Source organism: Pipistrellus kuhlii, unplaced genomic scaffold, assembly GCF_014108245.1.
Source record: "Pipistrellus kuhlii isolate mPipKuh1 unplaced genomic scaffold, mPipKuh1.p scaffold_m20_p_11, whole genome shotgun sequence".
NCBI lineage: Eukaryota > Metazoa > Chordata > Mammalia > Chiroptera > Vespertilionidae > Pipistrellus > Pipistrellus kuhlii.
The window spans coordinates 49,146,657-49,165,829 of record NW_023425416.1 but is presented as its reverse complement, the minus strand read 5'-3'; the positions used below and the strand labels follow the sequence as shown (position 1 = coordinate 49,165,829).

At 54.2% G+C, this 19,173-nt stretch overlaps 1 protein-coding gene across 9 annotated transcripts in view; it reads right to left on the bottom strand.

Annotated features, from left to right (window-relative positions):
- Positions 1-3,289: 3,289 nt before the first annotated feature.
- The window catches only part of CHL1 (cell adhesion molecule L1 like), a 46,547-nt gene continuing 30,663 nt past the window's right edge, over positions 3,290-19,173 (bottom strand). For 4 of the 9 annotated variants that reach the window (XM_036432101.2, XM_036432105.2, XM_045579507.1 and 1 more), the window contains 13 exons: positions 18,705-18,829; positions 18,207-18,308; positions 17,584-17,781; positions 16,285-16,355; positions 15,340-15,562; positions 14,391-14,506; positions 14,060-14,264; positions 13,771-13,893; positions 12,752-12,931; positions 10,301-10,462; positions 9,260-9,391; positions 7,109-7,181; positions 3,290-6,910 (listed from right to left, as the gene is read on the bottom strand). In XM_036432101.2, the coding sequence (XP_036287994.1) occupies positions 6,694-6,910; positions 7,109-7,181; positions 9,260-9,391; positions 10,301-10,462; positions 12,752-12,931; positions 13,771-13,893; positions 14,060-14,264; positions 14,391-14,506; positions 15,340-15,562; positions 16,285-16,355; positions 17,584-17,781; positions 18,207-18,308; positions 18,705-18,829 (1,927 nt within the window). In that variant the 3' untranslated portion in view covers positions 3,290-6,693. The remainder of the gene's footprint in view (positions 6,911-7,108; positions 7,182-9,259; positions 9,392-10,300; positions 10,463-12,751; positions 12,932-13,770; positions 13,894-14,059; positions 14,265-14,390; positions 14,507-15,339; positions 15,563-16,284; positions 16,356-17,583; positions 17,782-18,206; positions 18,309-18,704; positions 18,830-19,173) is intronic. The other 5 variants (XM_045579508.1, XM_036432109.2, XR_006741176.1 and 2 more) reach the window with 4 other exon arrangements.

Below are 19,173 nucleotides of genomic sequence, written 5' to 3'. Positions count from 1 at the left end.
AGAGAAAGAGAGATGCAAATGTTTGTGGAAAAAAAACATAGCTATTCATGGCCCATGTTTCTGAAGCTAAGAAACCCTATGGGCAGCGAGGAGAGGCGTGCATGGCCCCATTTGTTTGTAAGACGCTGCGTCTGTGATAAACCCAACAGGGAGCGAGCAGGGCCAGGCCTGCCGGGCTCACTCAGCGGGGAGCGAATCAGGGCTCATTGGAGTGGAAGCGTGAAACAAGTACCAGATGATTCAATGGGTTTCAAAATACTTGCCTCAGTTCCCCACTTCCTGTATGGAAGGCAGGGCAACCTTTCTACTGAGAGAAACAGGAGAGGGTTGGAGGGGGGCATGACCTCACGGAGATCCCAGTCTGAGCTTTCTGGTTTTCCTGTACCGTCCTCATCTCTCCTTTATTCTCCCTGAACGTGTCTTCCAAATAATGGAGGCCCACATGCGCCAAGATCCCCAAGGCCGCGTGACCCTTCGCCTCTGATAACCAACAGGAGTGTGAAGCTTTGGGTCCCGCCCCTTCCTGCTGCCCAGCAGGGACACCCACACCCTAGGTCACCACCCCTCACCTCTGAGCTCGGCCCCCTGAACAGCAAGCTCTGTCTGGTGCCCGTCTGGTCCTCAAATCCTGAACCCCCATGTGGCTCCTCGTGAGAATCCCTGCGTCCCTTGTGGAAAGTCTGCACCTCCAGCCCCCAGCCCTGAGAGCTTTCATTCCTTCGGTGGGGGCACCCCTGTCCTCAGAGCCAGGTGTTCGGGGCCCTCTGAGGCCCTCTGAGGCGTGATCTGGGCTCTGGAGTTACTTCTGGCCCAGGTAGTGAGATGGGACTTCTCTCTCTAAATAGAAGGAGATTCCTGGCCCTCCGCCCGGTGCCTACAGCGTGGGGACGGTGATGAGGCAGGAAATGGAAAACATGGGCGCGGGAGAGCCTATTTTTCTTAGGCCTGGCCGTGGACGGAGTTTCATTCCCACCGCGTGGGGGAGGTCACGTGGCTGATGAGATCGCTGGAGCCTGTGCAAAACAAGCAGGTCTTGTCTTCATGTACGTGACCCCGGAGCCAAAGGGCCCGGCACATGGGGGTTTGGGGGGCTGGGGGAGGGGTGGGTGTGCAGCAGCCCTAATGGCCACAGCCAAGCGCAGGGTTGGTCTGACCTTGACTAACAGCTACGTGCACTCACCTGTGGAAACGTTGCCTGATTCAGGGAGGAGATACGGTTGCTGGGGGTAAGTTGCACACTCTTCTGTTCACAAACTCATGTTGTGAGCCCAGAGTACCCACCACTACTCTCTCCCACACACGGAGCATTCCCCGCCATCGGCTGCTGTGGGAGCCGGGCCCGCCTTCAGGCAGAGCCAGTGGACCCGCGGCCCCTGTGTGGACACCGGAAGGGCCCGCCAGGTGGCCATGCCTTTTCCTATTAACCGGTGTTCGCGAGCCGTATCAATAACTACAATGGAGCCTCTTTTTGTCGTAGGGAGGGGCTTAAAATTATAGGGAGACTCCCATCCCTCCCCCCACATAACCCTGGGGAGAAGGCGGCCCCCTCCCCACCCAGCCCCAGGGGTGGGAACGTCAGAGAGGAAACAGCCGCTTCACAAGCCCCTTCGGAGTGAGACCCGCTGGGTGTGGGAGCCGGGGGCGGAGCGCCGGGCTGACCCCAGGCTCTGACCCCAGCCACTGACCTGGCTTCGGGTCAATGCCCTTCCTGCGTTGGATTTGCAACACCAGATCCAGCATAAGAAAACCCTTCTTCAATATATAACTTACATGGATTTTATTGATGTCAGAGAGGAAGGGAGAAAGGGAGAGAGAGAAACATCCGTGATGAGAGAGCGTCATCCATGGGCTGCCTCCTGCACGCCCCACACTGGGCATCAAGCCTGCAACCCTGGCGGCGTTTGCCCTTGTCCAGGAATGGAAAAGGCCCTGGGCCTTGGGGACTCTTTCTTTGAAACACTCCCACCTACTGGATGAGCCTTTTCATTACACCCTTTATGAAAAGGGTACAACTATGAGATGCATGTTCTGGGTGTTTTCAAATCCACTTCACACACAGTTCTTACTCTCAACACGGGAACGTAACATGTTATCATGCAAACGTGTCTCCCCCAGAATTATGCTTCCGCTCCCGAAACCAGCACTTTGAGACAGAGAAGAGAGGCGTGGAGGAGGTCAAATTCACAAGCCTCAGATCTCCGAGGGATCCTGGGCTCAAATCTCTCGCGATGCCCTGTGTGCAAGAGACAATCAGGCCTTGGATGGCTGAGACAGTGAGGGGGACAGGCAGTTACGACGAGACTTAGACCGAGTCTACAAGGAGCTGCAGGCTCAGTAAGACTGGCTGCTGTGTCTGCCCAGGAGAACTGGGATAGGGCACATTTACCAGTGTATTTAAATGATTGCTTTTCAGGCTGTGCCATTCCACAGCCGAAATGCATATACAACACTAGAGGCCCAGTGCCCGAAATTTGTGCACGGGTAGGGTCCTTAGCAGCTGCAGCTGCCCGCTAGGACCTTCCTTCATTCCACACTGCCCCCTGGTAGTCAGTGCACATTATAGCAAGTGATCGAACTCCCGAGGGCACACTTTGCATATTAGGCTTTTACATATATAGTTTCCCCTGTGTATGTTTTGACCATGTATGTAAAAGTCAAGTCTTCTAAACATGATCCATCAGTCAGACTTGATCCCAAGCTCACCTTCCTTCAGCATTTCTGAGAGGAGGTGAAGGGGGTGGGGAGGAAATATACCAGCGTGGCTCCAGCCCGGGTTTGGGAGTGAGACAGACAGCTCTATCTCCCACCACTGGCCACACTCACCAGGAAGCATCCCGTGCTCCTGTTCCACAAAGAGAAGGTTGTCCCGGATGTCAGCCGCTGATGTGTGTAACATGCTTAGTACACACACACAGCACTTTCAAAATTCAGTTTCCAGGAGATGGTCTGCTGAGCCCCACTAGGAGTCCCAGGTACCCAGCAGCCTTATGGGAAAGGACAGTGATCAGCCATTTTCTTGAAAAGTGACATTTCTGTGTTGTCTTACAAACAACCAGATACGAGTATGCATTCGCCTCGGTTTTATATTAACCTTCAGTAGAGAACTTACCAGCAGAGGATCTGTTGGAGATATTGATTGTAAATGGCCTATTGTAAATACAAGCATTCAAATAAAAATACTGTCTTTATCCTGCGTGGATATCTTGTTTATACTTCACAAAGATACGGAAGGTGAGGATGATACGTAAATCCTGATTCTCATCCGGACAGAAAAGAATACAAATGCATGTAGAGTTCATGAAGTCAAACTTTTATTTGGAAAGTTGAGTCTCATGGATGATGAAAATAGTTTTAAACCATACGTAGTCACAGGCATAGTACAACACCACCTACAACACAAACACATTTCAATAAAGTTCTGCTATGAATATCAACCTAAGTAAAAAAAAAAAAAAAAAAAAATAGCAATCCAGTAAGCCAGTTGCACACGTCATCTCTACTGATGACATCATCACGTGGTGTGTAAGACACACAGTGGGGTCACACAGCTGCCCCACTGGAGCCTCCATGCCCAGGCTGCCACAGAGTGCACACCAGCCCCTTTGAACCCACACCACCTTGTGCCAGGAACCCTATCTTAGTGGCATGTAAACAGAACTAGGGTTTTGGCGGGCAGCCAAATTTTCAATGCTTAGAAAAGCCAAACACCATTTCTCATGATCGGTCCCTCTCTTCAGCTCATCTCCTCCACGAGTATAAAATAGGGGGGGAAAAATACTATTTGAGGCTTCCGGCACCATGCCCTTGTGCTTTACATTTCTTACAAACACGGGGACATCCAAAATAGCAGACGCCTTTACACGAATAGAACACACCCACCGAAGAATTCACATCGGCTCATGAGCATGCGTGCGAAGCTCATGACGTCGCTTCTGTACAGAAAAGACCCTGCTTCCTTCTCGTCGGACTCGTCATGTCTGATGGTGTGTGCGTGTCTCGCTGCTCATGGGACAGCGGACCTCCTGTAGGTTTGTTTTCCTATAAAAATATATTTATGTGCTCACGGGAAAGCGTTGCGTGGGTGTGCGTGGGGTGACTTTTCGGTACATCGTCGGAGTATGGGTTTGCTTATTGAGTTTGAAGGCATCTTAAGCTTTTATTATTTTCATTTTTTTTTTTCTCCGTAGAGAAGAACACCCTGTGACAGAGAGAAGGTAACTGAGATCATGGTTAGCACTTGAGAGTTGAGACCGTTTGAAGCCAAGGGGGTCCAGCCACGTGTGCCTGTGTCGGGGTTTCTGTACAAAGTCGGTGCTGGGACCGGGAGGGAACCGGGATCTCCCCAAGCCTCGGTCATTCCACCGAGAGTCCTCGCGAGAATACACAACCTGTGACATCAAAGAAGCAGTGGGTCCGAGAAAGTCGGTCTGGGATCTAGTCCTTCTGAGCGGGGGGGTTCCCGGGAGAAGAGGCCAGATGCACGGAGGAGAGGTCAGGGGAGACCGAGAAAGGCCACCAAAGGCTGGTGTATGTTCTGTGTCCCTTGGTTTGGGCCACTCGGAAGGGACCTCCGTGTCCCCCAGCGAAGGGAGCGCAACGATTCCGGAAAAGGAAATATCTGGCCTCTGGGTTGACTTCTCACTGGAGATTATTGACTCATCATAAACCAGCTCCCGATGCTTTTCGGAGACTGCTTCCTGTTTACGTGATTCTCTTAAGACCTGACGTCAAAGACCAGGAACCAATGTCTCCAAGGAACGAAGCTCCCGAGTCACGACCTTGGCCTCCTCAGGAGGCGGGGACCAGACTTCCCCCGGAGCGGTCAGCACGTGAGGATCCCGCCTCCAGGAAAGCGGATCCTTGGAAACCAGATGCGGACAGAGTTCGGGGTGCACACAAGGCGAGGACCAAGGCTCCCCACTGGAAACACGTGCTTGGGGTGCAGGGGGCTCTCCGATCCTGACCCTTAAGTCAGTTTTAACTCATTCTTTCCTGCCCATGCATTTTGGACCACACACGAGGTTTAAGACGACAGCTAGATAGATAGATGCAACGAACACCGAAGCCAAGGGTAGTTCACGAGCAGGGACACCTGCAGCCACAGCTCCGGAAGGAAGGCGGAACCTGGGGACCAGATTAGCACAGACACAACGACGGGGTCTGAGTGCGAGATGTTTCCACACTGCGAGCTGAGCACTGCAGGTCGCCGACGCGCATGCACGGGTCTCCGTCTCTTTCTACACGTCTTCCTGGACAATTTCAGACGGAAGGGCAGCCCACGTGCAAGGAGACGAATCCCCTCCCCTGGCACTGACATCGCCAGGAGGACACAGAACATGCCAACCGCGGCCAGCCCACGATGGAGGGGCACACTCCTACCCAACAAAACTTATGTTGAAAAAACATGAAGACGTTCCCTCCCTCGCTGTGGGACATGCTCGGTAAGACCCTTGGTGGAGGCCACAGAGGAGACAGAATCCAGGAGCTGTGTGCAGAGCCGGGTGAGGGAGCCACATGGCCCGGGCATGGCCATGGGATGGTGGGAACGGCATCTTTCGTGTCCTCCCTCTGCCCTCCAGCCCCACCTCCTCTGCTGTGAACATCAGCATGAATGCAGCTACAGTTAGGGGAACAGCAGGAGGGGGGGTAGTCGTGGTGGGAGCCGAGGTGTCACGGAGCCACGGCGACCACCCTGGGCCGTGTGAGGAATTGCCTGGGACACGGCTTCTTCTGCAGCTGGATTCGGTCCAAGAACAAAACGCCCCCAGGATGTGGGCCGGCATCACAGCTGAGCGAGTCCGGCCGCTGCTCGAACGGGACGGTCTCCGGGCAGAGAGCGCTCAGTCAGCTCTCGCGGGCCGTGCATCTAAGACTTCTCCTAAACTTAAATAATAAACTCTGACTGCATACGGACAACCAACGATTTTCATAAGACATTCATTTTCCTCTTTACACTTAAATAACCGGGGTGCTCCCCCGTCTACCTGCTAACCTGCAGGGGTGCGCTCACCCAGGCTCCCCAGCCAGGAGCGCCCTCGTGCAAACAGGGACCCTGCGGGGCCGCCATGTCTGTGCAAACGCGGCCGGTGGGGACGGAACACAAGGACAGACACTTTGGATTCATGGACCGACACACGGCTGCTCCGTGTTCTGCATGTTCAGCACCTGGAAAGAACACGGACCAACGGCGAGAGGCCCGCGGCGCTCAGCGCATGTTACTGGTTCACGGCAGTGCTGTCTGCTCCGCGTGGCTGCAGGGCGTGGGGGTCCGGCCAGAAGCCTCTGGCAGTGCAGGGTCCCGGGTGCTCGCTCTGGGCCCGAGAGCCAACAGACAGGAGGTGGGTGGGAACCACTGATGCCCACATGAGGCAGCCACAATTCCAGCAGGAACACAACCCCCACACGTGGAGGCGACGCAGGCAGGGGGACCGTGGCTCCCACATGTGGTAGTCACACTTGCAGGGGGACAGTCTCTCCCACACTTGGTGGCCACATGGGCAAGGGGAACGTGGCTCCCACAGGCAGTGGTCATGCTCACAGGGGGAACGTGGCTCCACGGGAATGGCCACGCTCACAGGGGAAACGTGGCTCCCACAGGCAGTGGTCATGCTCACAGGGGGAACGTGGCTCCACAGGAAAGGCCACGCTCGCAGGGGGAACGTGGCTCCCACAGGTGGCGCCCACGCGTGGCACTCACGCACGCAGCGGGAAGGTGGCCGTGGAGCTGCCGTTGCTCTCCACCGAGCCCTTCTCCTTGGAGCCCGCGTAGGCGCCGATGAAGGACCCATCTTCGCTGAACAGGCCATGGTCCCCCTCCCCGTAGGGCACCAGGCTGTCGGCGCTCTCCGTGGCAGGCAGGTCCCGCGCGAGGGACCGGAGGCTTCCCTTCAGAGGCTTCTCGTCACTGTCGCTGGGGGAGGAGAGAGAGCAGGTCAGCGGCAAGGGTGGAGCAGAGGTCTGTGCTCAGGGCATCGTCACCAGGGGAGACGGATACCCTCTCACAGACACACGTTTCAAAGATCACAACCCCTCTGTGGCATTCTGAGCAACGGAGGAACTACTTTCCTTTTTTAAAAGATTTTTTTTTTTTTTTTTTGGCCACGCTCACCTGTAGTCCCCAAAGGTCTCGTCTTTCCCCGACTGGACGTCTGGGTCCGGGTGCAGGTCCTCCTTGTCCTTCACTGGAGCAGAGAGAGAAGCGAACAGTGGGAATGTGTCTAAAGGCACAGCAGCCGGAGGCGGGCGGGTGGCCCATAACCTCCCAGAGCTCACACCTCCGATGAGCTGGGCACGGTGCCTGTGCTGGGCTCTCGCTCCGCCCGTTACCTCGTGAGGGAAAGGGGCTTTTCTGGGTCCTCCCTCTTTGTCATCGAGCCCCGGTCCATCGCCCGTTTCCATGTATTCACCCTGCACTCTGTGGCTCCCAGGCTCGGCCCTGGCCGCTGAGGACCCAGTGGTGCACTCCTAACCGTCTGGAAGAGGTCACGCCTCCCCTCAGAGCCCTGTCGTTACGCTGAAGAGAGCAGAAGCCAACTATTGACCCGGCTGCGTGGCTCAGGGATTGAGCGTCAACCTACGAACCTATGAATCAGGAGGTCACGGTTTGATTCCTGTTCGGGGCACATGCCAGAGAGCCGACACCGGTTTGGCTCAGTGGATAGAGCATCGGCCTGCGGACTCAAGGGTCCCAGGTTCGATTCTCGTCAAGGGCACGTACCTTGCTTGCAGGCACATACCCAGTGGGGGGTGTGCAGGAGGCAGCTGGTCGATGTTTTTCTCTCATCGATGTTTCTAACTCTCTATCCCTCTCCCTTCCTCTCTGTGAAAAATCAATGAATTAAAAAAAGAAAAGAAAAGAAAAAGTAAAGCTGCTAGTGAGTTACCCAGCAGTCATCTGTCCTGAAAATCTAATTCACGGCAATCCCTCTCCACAGACAGAAAACAAGATGCATTACTGCATAAATGTTACAGGAACGTAGACGGTGTGCTCATTTGTTTGTTCCACATAAGGGTCCCCAATTAGCATGTGCTGGACGAATCACACGCCAATGCACTGTCCCTCAATGAACATCAAACTCACAGCCTTGGGTGCAACCCCTTCCCACACAAAGGCCTCGGGGATACTAAGGGAAAATAACAGGAACAAAGCACACTACGCACATCTGAGTAAGGTAAAATGAATTTGGAAATTGAATGAAATTAGGCAAAAACAACCATTATGCTAAGATGGGTTTTGTTGACATTTTATGTGCCCCTTACGCAGGGGCAGCATAGCTGACACCAGTCAGAGCTGAAAGACGTGCACTCCCAGCAACGGCTGACTCTGCTTGGTTGACTAGCGAGGCCAGTGCTCTGAGAATGCATTGGAGCAAAGAAACCCCTGCGTCTCAGATGTGGGAGCCACCTCCCCCTTGGGATCCTTCCTTCTATATATATTAAAATATGGGTGTGTGTGTGTGTGACTCGGGAATACGTCTTCTCACCATCTTTGCTATCTTACAAATAAAAACAAGAAGCTTCATAGGTTGAGCATCAAGCTATGAACCAGGAGGTCACGGTCTGATTCATGGTCAGGGCACAGGCCCAAGTTGTGGGCTCCATCCCCAGTAGGGGGCGTGCAGGAGGCAGCTGGTCAATGACTCTCTCTCATCATGGGTGTTTCTCTCTCTCCTTCTCCCTTCCTCCCTGAAATCAATAATTTATTTATTTATTTTTTTTTTAAAAGAGAGAAGCTGGGAAGTATTGTAAGTCTCCTTAGGGCCCATGTTAAGTACCGGAAACTGGAAAGTGTGTAACCACCTGCAGACAATGCCCGCCTTGGTCAGTTACTACAGGAATGGTTTCTCCTCACAAGACACGGCATCTCTAACGTGCTCCTGTAAATTTAACCTATATGTGTATTTAGAAGGTAATAGACATCTTGAAGAGTGCCCCCTAGAGGATAATATTTAATCAATCGAAAATTCTAGTAAAAACAAACTTATCTGCTCATTGGCTGCTTTTTAGTTTTATTTCGCAGGAGTGACATCACAGGGTTCCTGTCCTTTTCCATCTGACCTATCCAGTTGGCATGCCACTCACAAGACTCACCCACACTGCCACAAATGGCGGCATCCGTCCCTTTCACGGCTGTGTAGCACTCCACTGTGTGGAGGTACCACGTCTACGGCAGCCATGTGTCCCTCAGAGGATGCTCAGGCTGCTTCTGTGAGTGCACTGCTGCCCCGATAAACAGAAACAAGCAAGAGGAGCCCTCTACCTGAGTACTTCCCGCCTCGGTTCCTCTTCACGAAGCAGATGGTCAGCAGCACGAGGGTGAGGACGGCGATGGCGCCCATGAGCCCGATGAACCAGCCCTGCGTGGCGATGTCATCGTACAGGCCGGCATACTCTGCACACAGAAGCCACACGCTGAAGGCCGGGGAGCCCGCAGCTCCGGCCCCTTTCGGGGAAGGGACACCTCATTGATAAACACACAACACGGCATCTGTTTTGTGCCTCCTTCCGGGGACCCTGGAGGGGAGGGGACGTGGAGGACACTTCCTGGGGAGCACGTGGACAAAGGGCGCTTTCCGGCCTGGGGACGGCCCCTCTGGCGGGGGTGAGTGTGAGGACAGAAGGCGGGGGACAGGCGGGCAGTCGAGGCGAGCTCGCAGCGGCAGAAGCGCAAGCAGAAGCCACCTCAGTCTGCTGCAGGTTGCCTTGGTGACTCTGGGGTCCGAGTTCCTTTTTGTGTGTGTGTGTGTGTGTGTGTGTGTGTGTTTTAGTTTTTGTTATTCACGTGTGTTAATAAGCAGGAGCTAGTTTAGGCAACTATTCCAGAAAGAGCAGTCAGGGAGAAGGATCCGTGCAAAGCTTTTCATCTGGATAGTTTTCAACGCTATGCTGATGCCCTGGGCTGTTAGCCCGGTGGGAAGATAGAACGTCGGCCTGTGGACCGAAGGGTCCTCAGTTCGATTCAGGTCAAGGGCACCTACCTCGGTCACAGGCTCCTCCCCAGCCTGGGCCCTGCTCAGGGCGTGTGCAGGAGGCAACCAATCGATGTGTTTCTCTCACATCGATGTTTCTCTCGGCCTTTCCCTCTCTCTTCTACTCTCCCTAACAAGCAATGGAAAAACTCTCCTCGGTGAGGATTTAAAAAAAACTAACTAATAAATAAACCGCTATGCAAAACAAATGGAAACTGCTTCCTGACAGGGAGCACACTGCACACATTTTTACCCTTCATGCAGGGAGGGAGGGGGGGGCATTAGCAATCTACAGGACGCAGGGTGCTGCCCACGGCTGCCCCCTTTCTCACCTCTCCCTCTTGCCTCAATCACATCTTCAAAAATGCTATTGTTCCCGGCCCAGTTCTTGGGCAGGAGGCGGACCTCGTGTTCGGCTCCGGGCTCAGGCACCTCGGGGGGCTGAGCCTGTTCGGTGGCATTCACTCCTTCCGGGAGCTTCCCGACACCTCTGCCTGAGGACGCACCAGGACAGCACAGGCATGGGAGCAGGCGAAGCGGGCGAAAGGTGGGAAACAGAGAGATGTTTAGTCAGGAGGAAAGAGAGAGCAGCGGGTAGCATCCTTCCCCCTGAGAGAGTTCCTGAGTGATCAGGAGGATCAATACAATGAACAGGTCCTATTTTTTTTCATATCCTGGAATTCGGTAAATGTCTTGAGCTGATGCATGGCCCGTTGGGATGACGTACACGCTGATATAATAAGTAAATGCTGTGCGTACTAGGAAGTCTACCTGGTCAGGTGAATGGTTCCAAACCAAACACGGACCTCAAAAAAAAAAATGGCACATCATCCTTTTGCAGAATTTGAACTGACACGCCACGGGGGCTTGTTGCTGGAAGCGCAGGCTACCTTCATGCTACGCTGCTGCTTTTTGCCCAGCTCGTCTCCATAGAGACCAATGGAGCAGCATCCGGATGCGGCCGCACGGTAAGTGCGGGGAATTTGTAGGGACGTAAGCAACAGGAAGTGCAGGTTTCCAGGCACATATACCCACAATGCACCGAGGCTTGGACGTGCTCTGAGAAACGGACACTTTTCAAAGAAAACCATGAGCGTGCCAACACGGCCATTGTAAAAACTCATCGCTGCAGAGAGACACAGGAGTCAAGTGTGATTGAAAGACATACTGGATGTCTGGTCATGCAACAAAATAGCCAAAATACCTATTTCTGCTAAGAATCGACTCCACATTCTAAATGGAAACCGGGAAATGTTAACAATGCATTCAAAAGTAAGATATATTCCCTATGTTGACGGGTGGTGAAACTCTGTTCGCAATGGGATACGACGAGACGTGTTGAGCCTTAGGGATGACGTCCCAACGAGGGGGGAGCGAGGCAGAGTTTCTGAGGACAAAGGGCCCCGCTCACTGGCTCGCTCCCGACGGCACCTGGGCAGGAGGGGGGGCCGTGACCTTGGCGGAGCAGAGAGGTAAGCTTGAGCACCATCGGAACAGAAGGCGGTTAGCTCTGACTTTGAGGAACAGAAGTATTAATAGACCACGAAGTTGCACAAGCTTTTGACTAACAGAGAAGCCAGTGTTTTGTGCAGACCACTAAGGGCACACAGAAGCCTGTTTCTTATGAACCCCGTCTTCTCCCTCTGAGATTATGGACCGAGTGACAACCAGACAATAATCACAAAACGGGCCAACCCCGTCCTCCGAACGCGTGCGCTGTGGAGGCAGAGCGAGAAGAAAGACACGCACACCCCAATCTGACAAAAGGCATCACTTGGGGAGGGTTTTGTGATATCAAGATATAGCTCCTCCATGCCAAAACCTGTTTGGCTCCGTGGATAGAGCGTCAGCCTGCAAACTGAAAGGTCAAGGGCATGTACCTTGGTTGCAAGCACATCCCCAGTGGGGGGTATGCAGGAGGCAACTGATAGATGTTTCTCACTCATCGATGTTTCTAACTCTCTATCCCTCTCTCTTCCTCTCTGTGAAAATATCAATAAAATACATTTTTTTAAAAAGGTACAGCTCCTCAGTGAAAATGTGTGTGTGTGTGTTTTCCCCAAGATCGAGCTGAAATCCAGCGGGAGGGGGTCCCGGCCATCTCCCTCTCCTGCTTCCTGTCCCCAAATATCCCTCCAGGTCCCATCATGTGGACCTCACTCAGGCCTTTTGTTCTCACTCCGCTTTCTCATCTCGCTCCTGAGGCCCTGCTGGTGGCAGGGTGAGCTTAGCAAGAACATGGCTCACTTCGTGGCTGGAGAAATAATTTGGGGACAGAAATGGTTCTGAGTTGGAAAAAGAAAAGTGCAACTAAAATTAGACAAACTGTGCAAATGAAACCAGTCTGGCTGGCCATTTCCAGGTCAGTCATGCACCACCAGCCACTGGACAGGCACATAAAATCGGGGCATGAGTCAGCGTGTGCAGGGGTGAGTGAAACGTGTGTTAGATCAGTGTTGCACATCGTCTGGAAACATTTCCAAAAGGAAAATACCCTCCCACTGACCTTATGAATAACTTTATGTCCTCATGGCCCTTATTTTCATTAAGTCAAACAGCAGCCCCCTGACCTTACACACGCTGAGCTATGACTGTCGTGCAGAATCCCATACCCTGAACCAATGTGAACGTTACGAACAAGAGAAATGCATTCTGGGTCTGTGTGGGTGGAGAACCGAGGGTGACCGTCCAAGGTCCCGGGACCCCTAACTGGCACGCCCAGCAGACTCGCACGGGCACGCCTTCCTCGGGTGCAGCTGCGTCCCCTAGGCTCCTGTACTTACTGCCCTCTCCCAACGTGGCCGCCTCCTCCGTGACGGGCTTCCCGCAGCCCGGGGACGTGCAAGCCCTCACGTAGAACTTGTACTTGGTGGTGGCGTTGAGGTTGGACAGCCGCCAGCTGGCCTTGGCCGGGGCGGTGATGTGGACGTCGTTCAGCTCTCCGATCTCCTCGGTGTCGTTTACTAGGAGACAGAGAGAGAACCATGCCTCAGCCCGGCCGGCGTGGCTCCGGGGCTGAGCGTCCATCTACGAACCAGGAGGGCACGTTCGATTTCTGGTCAGGGCACATGTCCGGGTTGCAGGCCAGATCCCCAGTGTGGGGCGTGCAGGAGGCAGAGGATCAATGAATCTCTCTCATCATTGATTTCCTCCCTCTCTCTCTCTCTCTCTCTCTCTCTCTCTCTCTCTCTCTCTCTCTCTCCTTTCCTCTTAAAATTAAAAAAAAAACGTTTTTAAAGAACGTGGCAATTGTAATAATAAAAGTGCCGCCGCCCTTAGTTTTGCTTCTCCGTGTGCCTGGTGTCTTCCCAACACTAATTGTTCGGAGCTACCCGCTCCCTTCCTTCTCCGAGGCTGAGCAAGGGCGAGCTGAGGTCCTCTGGACGGAGAGCTAGCCGATGGCTCGAAGTATCTTATCCATAAACACCACACACATGTTCCCTGCCTCCCGGCGGCATGCTGGTTTCACTAACCCGGGGTTTGGCGAACCTTTCGGAGAAGGACTAGACTGTCACTATGTTAGCCTGTGTGGAGGAGGCTCTCTCAGTCCTAACGTGGACACCGCCACGAGAAAGCACTTTGGATAAATACAAAAGCACGCACGTGGCTGTGTCCCCTAACGCTTTCTTCCTAAAACCCGGCGGGGGGTGGGCGGAGGCTCTGAGCCAGTCCTCCGGGCCCCGCACCAGCAGGAGGCCCGCTGCCCACGGGGCGGTCACGAGGCCTCCGCAGACGGGCCACACGCTCCGCGCAACGTGGACACGTGGACTGGCGGGTGCATCCAATTCGCCTTTCCACCTACTTATCTGGTACTGCAGCAGGTAGCCGGTGAGGTGTCCGTTCAGCTTCCCGGGCGGCCCCCAGGCCAGAGTGGCCGTGTCCTTGTCCACTTTGATGACCTTGAGGAAGGCTGGCTGTTCGGGCACTGAAAACAAGAGCAGGCCCTTGGAGAGTTAAAAACGACAGCCCCGGAGCCCTGTCATCTTTCACTGAAATCAAGAGGCAAACCCGTGGGTCACAGATTCGCTGCCATGGGTTCAGCCGCTGGACCACCCCTCCCCGCGGGCCTCCTCCCCGCGCCGCCGCCTCACCTCCCTCCGGGGTCTGGAAGACGTAGGGCTCGCTCTCAGGACCAGCGCCCTTGGCGTTGAAGGCCAGGACGGTCAGGTGGAACTCGCTGAAGGCGTCCAGCGCGGGCAGCATGCCGGAGCTCCGCTGGCCCGGGAACCGCAGGACGCTCACCTCCTTGGGGAGCGTCCTCCCGTCCGCCAGGCTCTTCGTCTTCCACCAGTTTATCTGCCATGGAAACGGGGCGTCACCCTGCCGGCCGCGGGCGGGCGCGGGCTCCGGGGCCCCCTGCCTCCGGAAGCAGCCGTGGCCGGTGGGAAAGGCACAGTCCGCGGGGAAGGAAGGGGTAGGAACCTGGTATCCCTTCAGACGCCCGTGCACTCTGTCCTTGGGCACCGAGGACCAGGTCACCTTCGCCAGCGTGCTGTTCACCACGTCCACGCCGTGGACCACCGGGGCCGCGTCGGGGTCTGCGGGCACGAGAGGGAGGTCGGGTCTCCAGAGCCCTGAACGTGGCGACTGGGACCCATTCAAAGCTGATTTTCCACCGGGACGGACAGTGTGGCTCAGAGGCTGAGCGTCCATCTATGAACCAGGAGGTCATGGTTCAATGCCATGTAAGAGCGCATGCCTGGGTTGCGGGCTTGATCCGCAGAAGGTGGCTGATCAATGGTTCTTTCTCATCACTGATGTTTCTATCTACCTATCTCTCTCTCTCCCCTCTCTCCCTTCCTCTCTGAGATCAATAAAAATGTATTTTTAAGAAAAGAAGATTTTTCATGTGGTGTAACCTCACAAAAGCTCTGCCGTGGAGCCGGTTCCCAGGGAGCCAGGAGGCTCTCACCCCAAAGGGATATGCTGGTCCTCAAAGTGGACATGGAACAGGAGGCAGGGCAGGGGGCGGGGCATGGGGCAGGGGTCAGGAAGCAAGGGGAGGGGCAGGAGGCGGGGCACGGGGCACTGGGCAGGGGTGGGGCACAAGGTCTCTGAGGTGTGAGGGCAAAGACAACTGGAAACCAAGTAGAGTTTGCTGTGTAACGGACTGCAGGGATGAGGGCAGGTCTTTGCTTTTCCATATAGAAATAGCTTTCTTGGGGATTCAAGAGGATGAAAACCTTCCTCCCACATCCTCACTCTCTACACCCATCAATTGCGTGTCCCACCCTCACCCTCAGGAAGGAGCCGCAGTTCCCGAGCCCCTCCCCCAGCCAGGACTCTCCCCGCGGGCAGAGGATGCTGGGACGTCATGGACAGAGGCACAGCCTCCTGGAGAGAGAGGGTCTGCTTTCGAGGAGTCACTCACAGTCTTCCCCGGAGTGGAGCACCACGGACTGGGGTTCGGGGCCGGCACCCAGGTGGTTGAGGGCTTGGACCTGGACCTCGTAGGGGGCGTAGACGGCCGAAGTCATCACCCGGAGGCTGTGTTCCCGCACCGTCTCCTCTTCCCACTCCCCAGGGGCGCCCAGGGGCTTCCAGGCCACTCTGTACTCCAGCCCAGGCCCATTCTGCTCCAGGGGCTTCAGCGGCTAAGGCAGAGGCAGGACAGTCAGTGACACGGACACGCGGTCAGGAAGGTGACAGTGTGTGCGGTGTGAGGAAGGCTGGGCGGCGGGCCGCCTCCGCGGAGAGCTCACCCCCTCTTCAGAGAGCACTGCTGTCACTCTGGGAAGGGTGCAAGTCGGTCCCTCACCGCCTCCCATCTTCAGAGCCCTACGGTTCGGATGCTGGGATTCTATCCTTGGGGTCAAGTCGAACTTTTCATAAGAAAGAGTCAACTAAGAAACTCTACCCAAGCCCACCAGAGTGGCTCCGTGGTTGAGCATGAACCTAGGAACCAGGAGGGCATGGTCCCATTCCAGGGTTTCTGACTCGATCCCCAGTAGGGGGCGTGTGGGAGGCAGCCAATCAATGATTCTCTATCATCAACTTTTCTCTCTCTCATTTTCCCTTCTTCTCTCTCTAAAAATTCGATAAAAAATACATATACAAAGAAATGCCACCCAGTTTTGAGTCTTGGTCTACCCTGAATAACCTTCTTTAAATTATTTACTGCCACAAAACTCTTTTTCACAGCATTGAAATCTCGGTGTTCTTTAACACATACAAATATAATATATTCGTAAACTATGATGATATAACCTAAATATCTTATCTTCTTTTTCTTAAAAATACTGTCCTTCCCTTGTACTTAGCAAGCAGAGCTAAGAGAGAGGAAAAGACACGAAGAAACACGTTAGAGAATACACACCTCCCACTTGATAACCATTTCCTTGGGCTGAGAGGCTTGAACCCTTATGTTTTGTGGATTCTTGTCTGGAGCTGAAAAATGACAAGCATTAGAATTATTTTTCCCATTGTATGGCCCATAGACAAATCATCATATTGCCTCCCGCCCCTGTAAATTAATATATTAAATAACTTTGATATACTTATTGATTCCTATCAAGCTCAGTCCCTGAAAAGATTTAAGATAGCATTACTAAGATATAATTGACATATAACATTGTGTAAGTTTAAGGTGGGCAATGTAATGATTTGATGATATAAGACTATATTCAAATATAGACATACAGTTTATACTTATCTATAATAAAAGTGTAAGTGACTGAACAACCGGACGACCAGTCACTATGACACACACTGACCACCAGGGGACAGATGCTCAACGCACAGGATTGGACTCCCTCCTGTCTGTATCAGGCCTGCAGGGATAGGGCCGAAACCAGCTCTCCGACATCCCCCGAGGGGTCCTGGATTACAAGAGGGCGCAGGCCAGGCCGAGGGACCCCACCGGTGTGCAAATTCACACACCAAGCCTCTAGTATGCATAAATTGCAAGATGATTACCACAATAACTTTAGCTCATCCTATGAGGTGGCTTTAAAACATAGATTTTATTTAAAGGAGTGAAGTCCTGTTCCTGGAGTCATAATTATTCCATGGAGAGCAGCAGATGGTTTACTTCCAGGGGATCTTAATTTTAAAACTGCTCTTCAAGTTTGGCTCAGTGGATAGAGCACCAGCATATGGATGGAAGGGTCCCAGGTTCGATTCTGGTGAAGGGCACACACCTTGGTGCAGGCCTGATTCTTAGCTCTGGTTGGGACACATGCGGGAAGGCGACCCGTGGGTGTGTCTCTCTCACGTCAATGTTTCTCTCTCTGTCTCTCCCCCTCCTTCCCTCCCACTCTCTCTAAAAATCAATGGAAAAATATCCTTGGGTGAGGATTACCAAAAACACAAAAACAAACAAGTGGAGTCTCTGACTTTCTACTCATTGAGATTCAGCTTGAACTCCCCCGGCAGGTGACTTTACCAGGATGCTCCGCTCTCAGAAGTCACTCAGCGAGATGCTCGCTCGCATCCCTTCTGAGGGAGCCGGTGTGGTCTGAGTATCTGCTGCGCTGTTAGTTCACAGGACTTTCTGAGCTCAGTCTTGGGGGGAAATCTAAAGTCCAAAAGCCTAGACCCCTCTAGCAGTTCTTGGTGGAGGCAGCCAAACGGGCCAGACTGAAAACGCTGGCTGGAAACACACGCGCAGACCCACCTGCGGGAGGCGTTGCGTGGTGCTCGCTCGGCCTGCTGGGGCGGCTCCGGCCCACCTCATTGGCGGCGATGACCCTGAACCGGTACCGCACGTAGGGCGCCAGCGGCAGCAGCGCCGTGGTCTCCTCCCCGGGGACGGTCGCCAGTGCCTCCCACCGGCCCTGCTCCTCCCTGCTGCCCTCGAACTCCACCAGGTACTCTGGGGAAACAGCAAGGGAGCGGGGGTGAGCTAGAGGGAGACCCACACCCAGCAGCCAAGGCAGCGAAGGTTTTAAAGGGGAACCCTTGGCTCAGTGGATAGAGCCTCATTCTGCAGACTGAAAGGTCCCAGGTTCGATTCCAGTCAAGGGCATGTACATTGGCTGTGGGCACATCCCCGGTAGGGAGTGTGCAGGAGGCAGCTGGTCGATGTTTCTCTCTCATTGATGTTTCTAGCTCTCTATCCCTCTCCCTTCCTCTCTGTAAAAAAATAAATAAAAAAAATCAATAACAGATATTTTTAAAAAATAAATAAATAAAGGAGGATCCGCCCGCCGTGGTCAGACGTGGCTTTGCGGTACGTTCTGTCGGGAGGAAGGGGGAGGGGGGAGGGGCCAAGGAGCAGGGTTCCCCTGCCGTCCTTACCGCTGATGTTGCTGTTGTGGCTGTCCCCGGCGTCCCACGTCAGCCGCACGCTCCTGTTCTGGCGTTCCGACAAGCGGAGGTTTTCGGGGGGATCCGGAACGTCTGGTGGAAAACAAAAGGTAGAGGTGAGGAGAGAGCAGGGAGCCTGGCTTGCGGACCCTTCACCCAGGCGCCTGGCCAGCCTCCCTCCTCTCTGGGCCACATCCCCTCCAGGTCCCTGTCTCAGGCTGAGGCCTTTGCTGATCACCACCCTCCCCCCCCAGCATCCCAACAGCATCATCTGTACCCGCCCCCCGCACTGTGCCTGGGAAGAGTACGCTTGGAGGAGAAGGAATGAAGCACCAATGAATGTCTTTAGGGGAAGACTAGGAGAAAGTATTTGAAACTGGGCCACTGCGTAATTGAAAATATCCCAACTAACAACCTAAGTGCAGGGCCCGAGTAACCCCTGGCTGAACGTCACGGTAACGGAGGAGGCCCCACCGCGAGCCCGCTCACCCAGCACGGTCACGCGAGTCCCGTTGGCAGCGCTGTCGAGGGCTGTGTGAGCCGAGCAGGTGTAGACGCCTTGGTCCTCCAGGCTGAGGTTGGAGATGGTCAGGCGGGCTCCGTCGATCAGTATCCTGCCGGGAGGGAGCAGCGAGCGCAGGGTGAGGAGGAAAAGGCCAGGAATGACAATCACAATCCTTTCAAAAACACGTATTCCGGCCCTGACGGCATGGCCCAGGGGTTGAGCGTCAACCCACGAACCAGGAGGTCACGGTTTGAGTCCCTTGTCAGGGCACATGCCCGGGTTTCGGCTTGATCCCCAGAAGGGGTGTGCAGGAGGCAGCTGATCCATGATTCTCTCTCATCATTGAGGTTTCTCTCTCTCTCTCTCTCCCTCTCTTTCCTTTCCCTCTAAAATAAAATTTTAAAAAAGTATCTAAAAAACAACAACACGTACTCCCCACTGAACACCATTCGA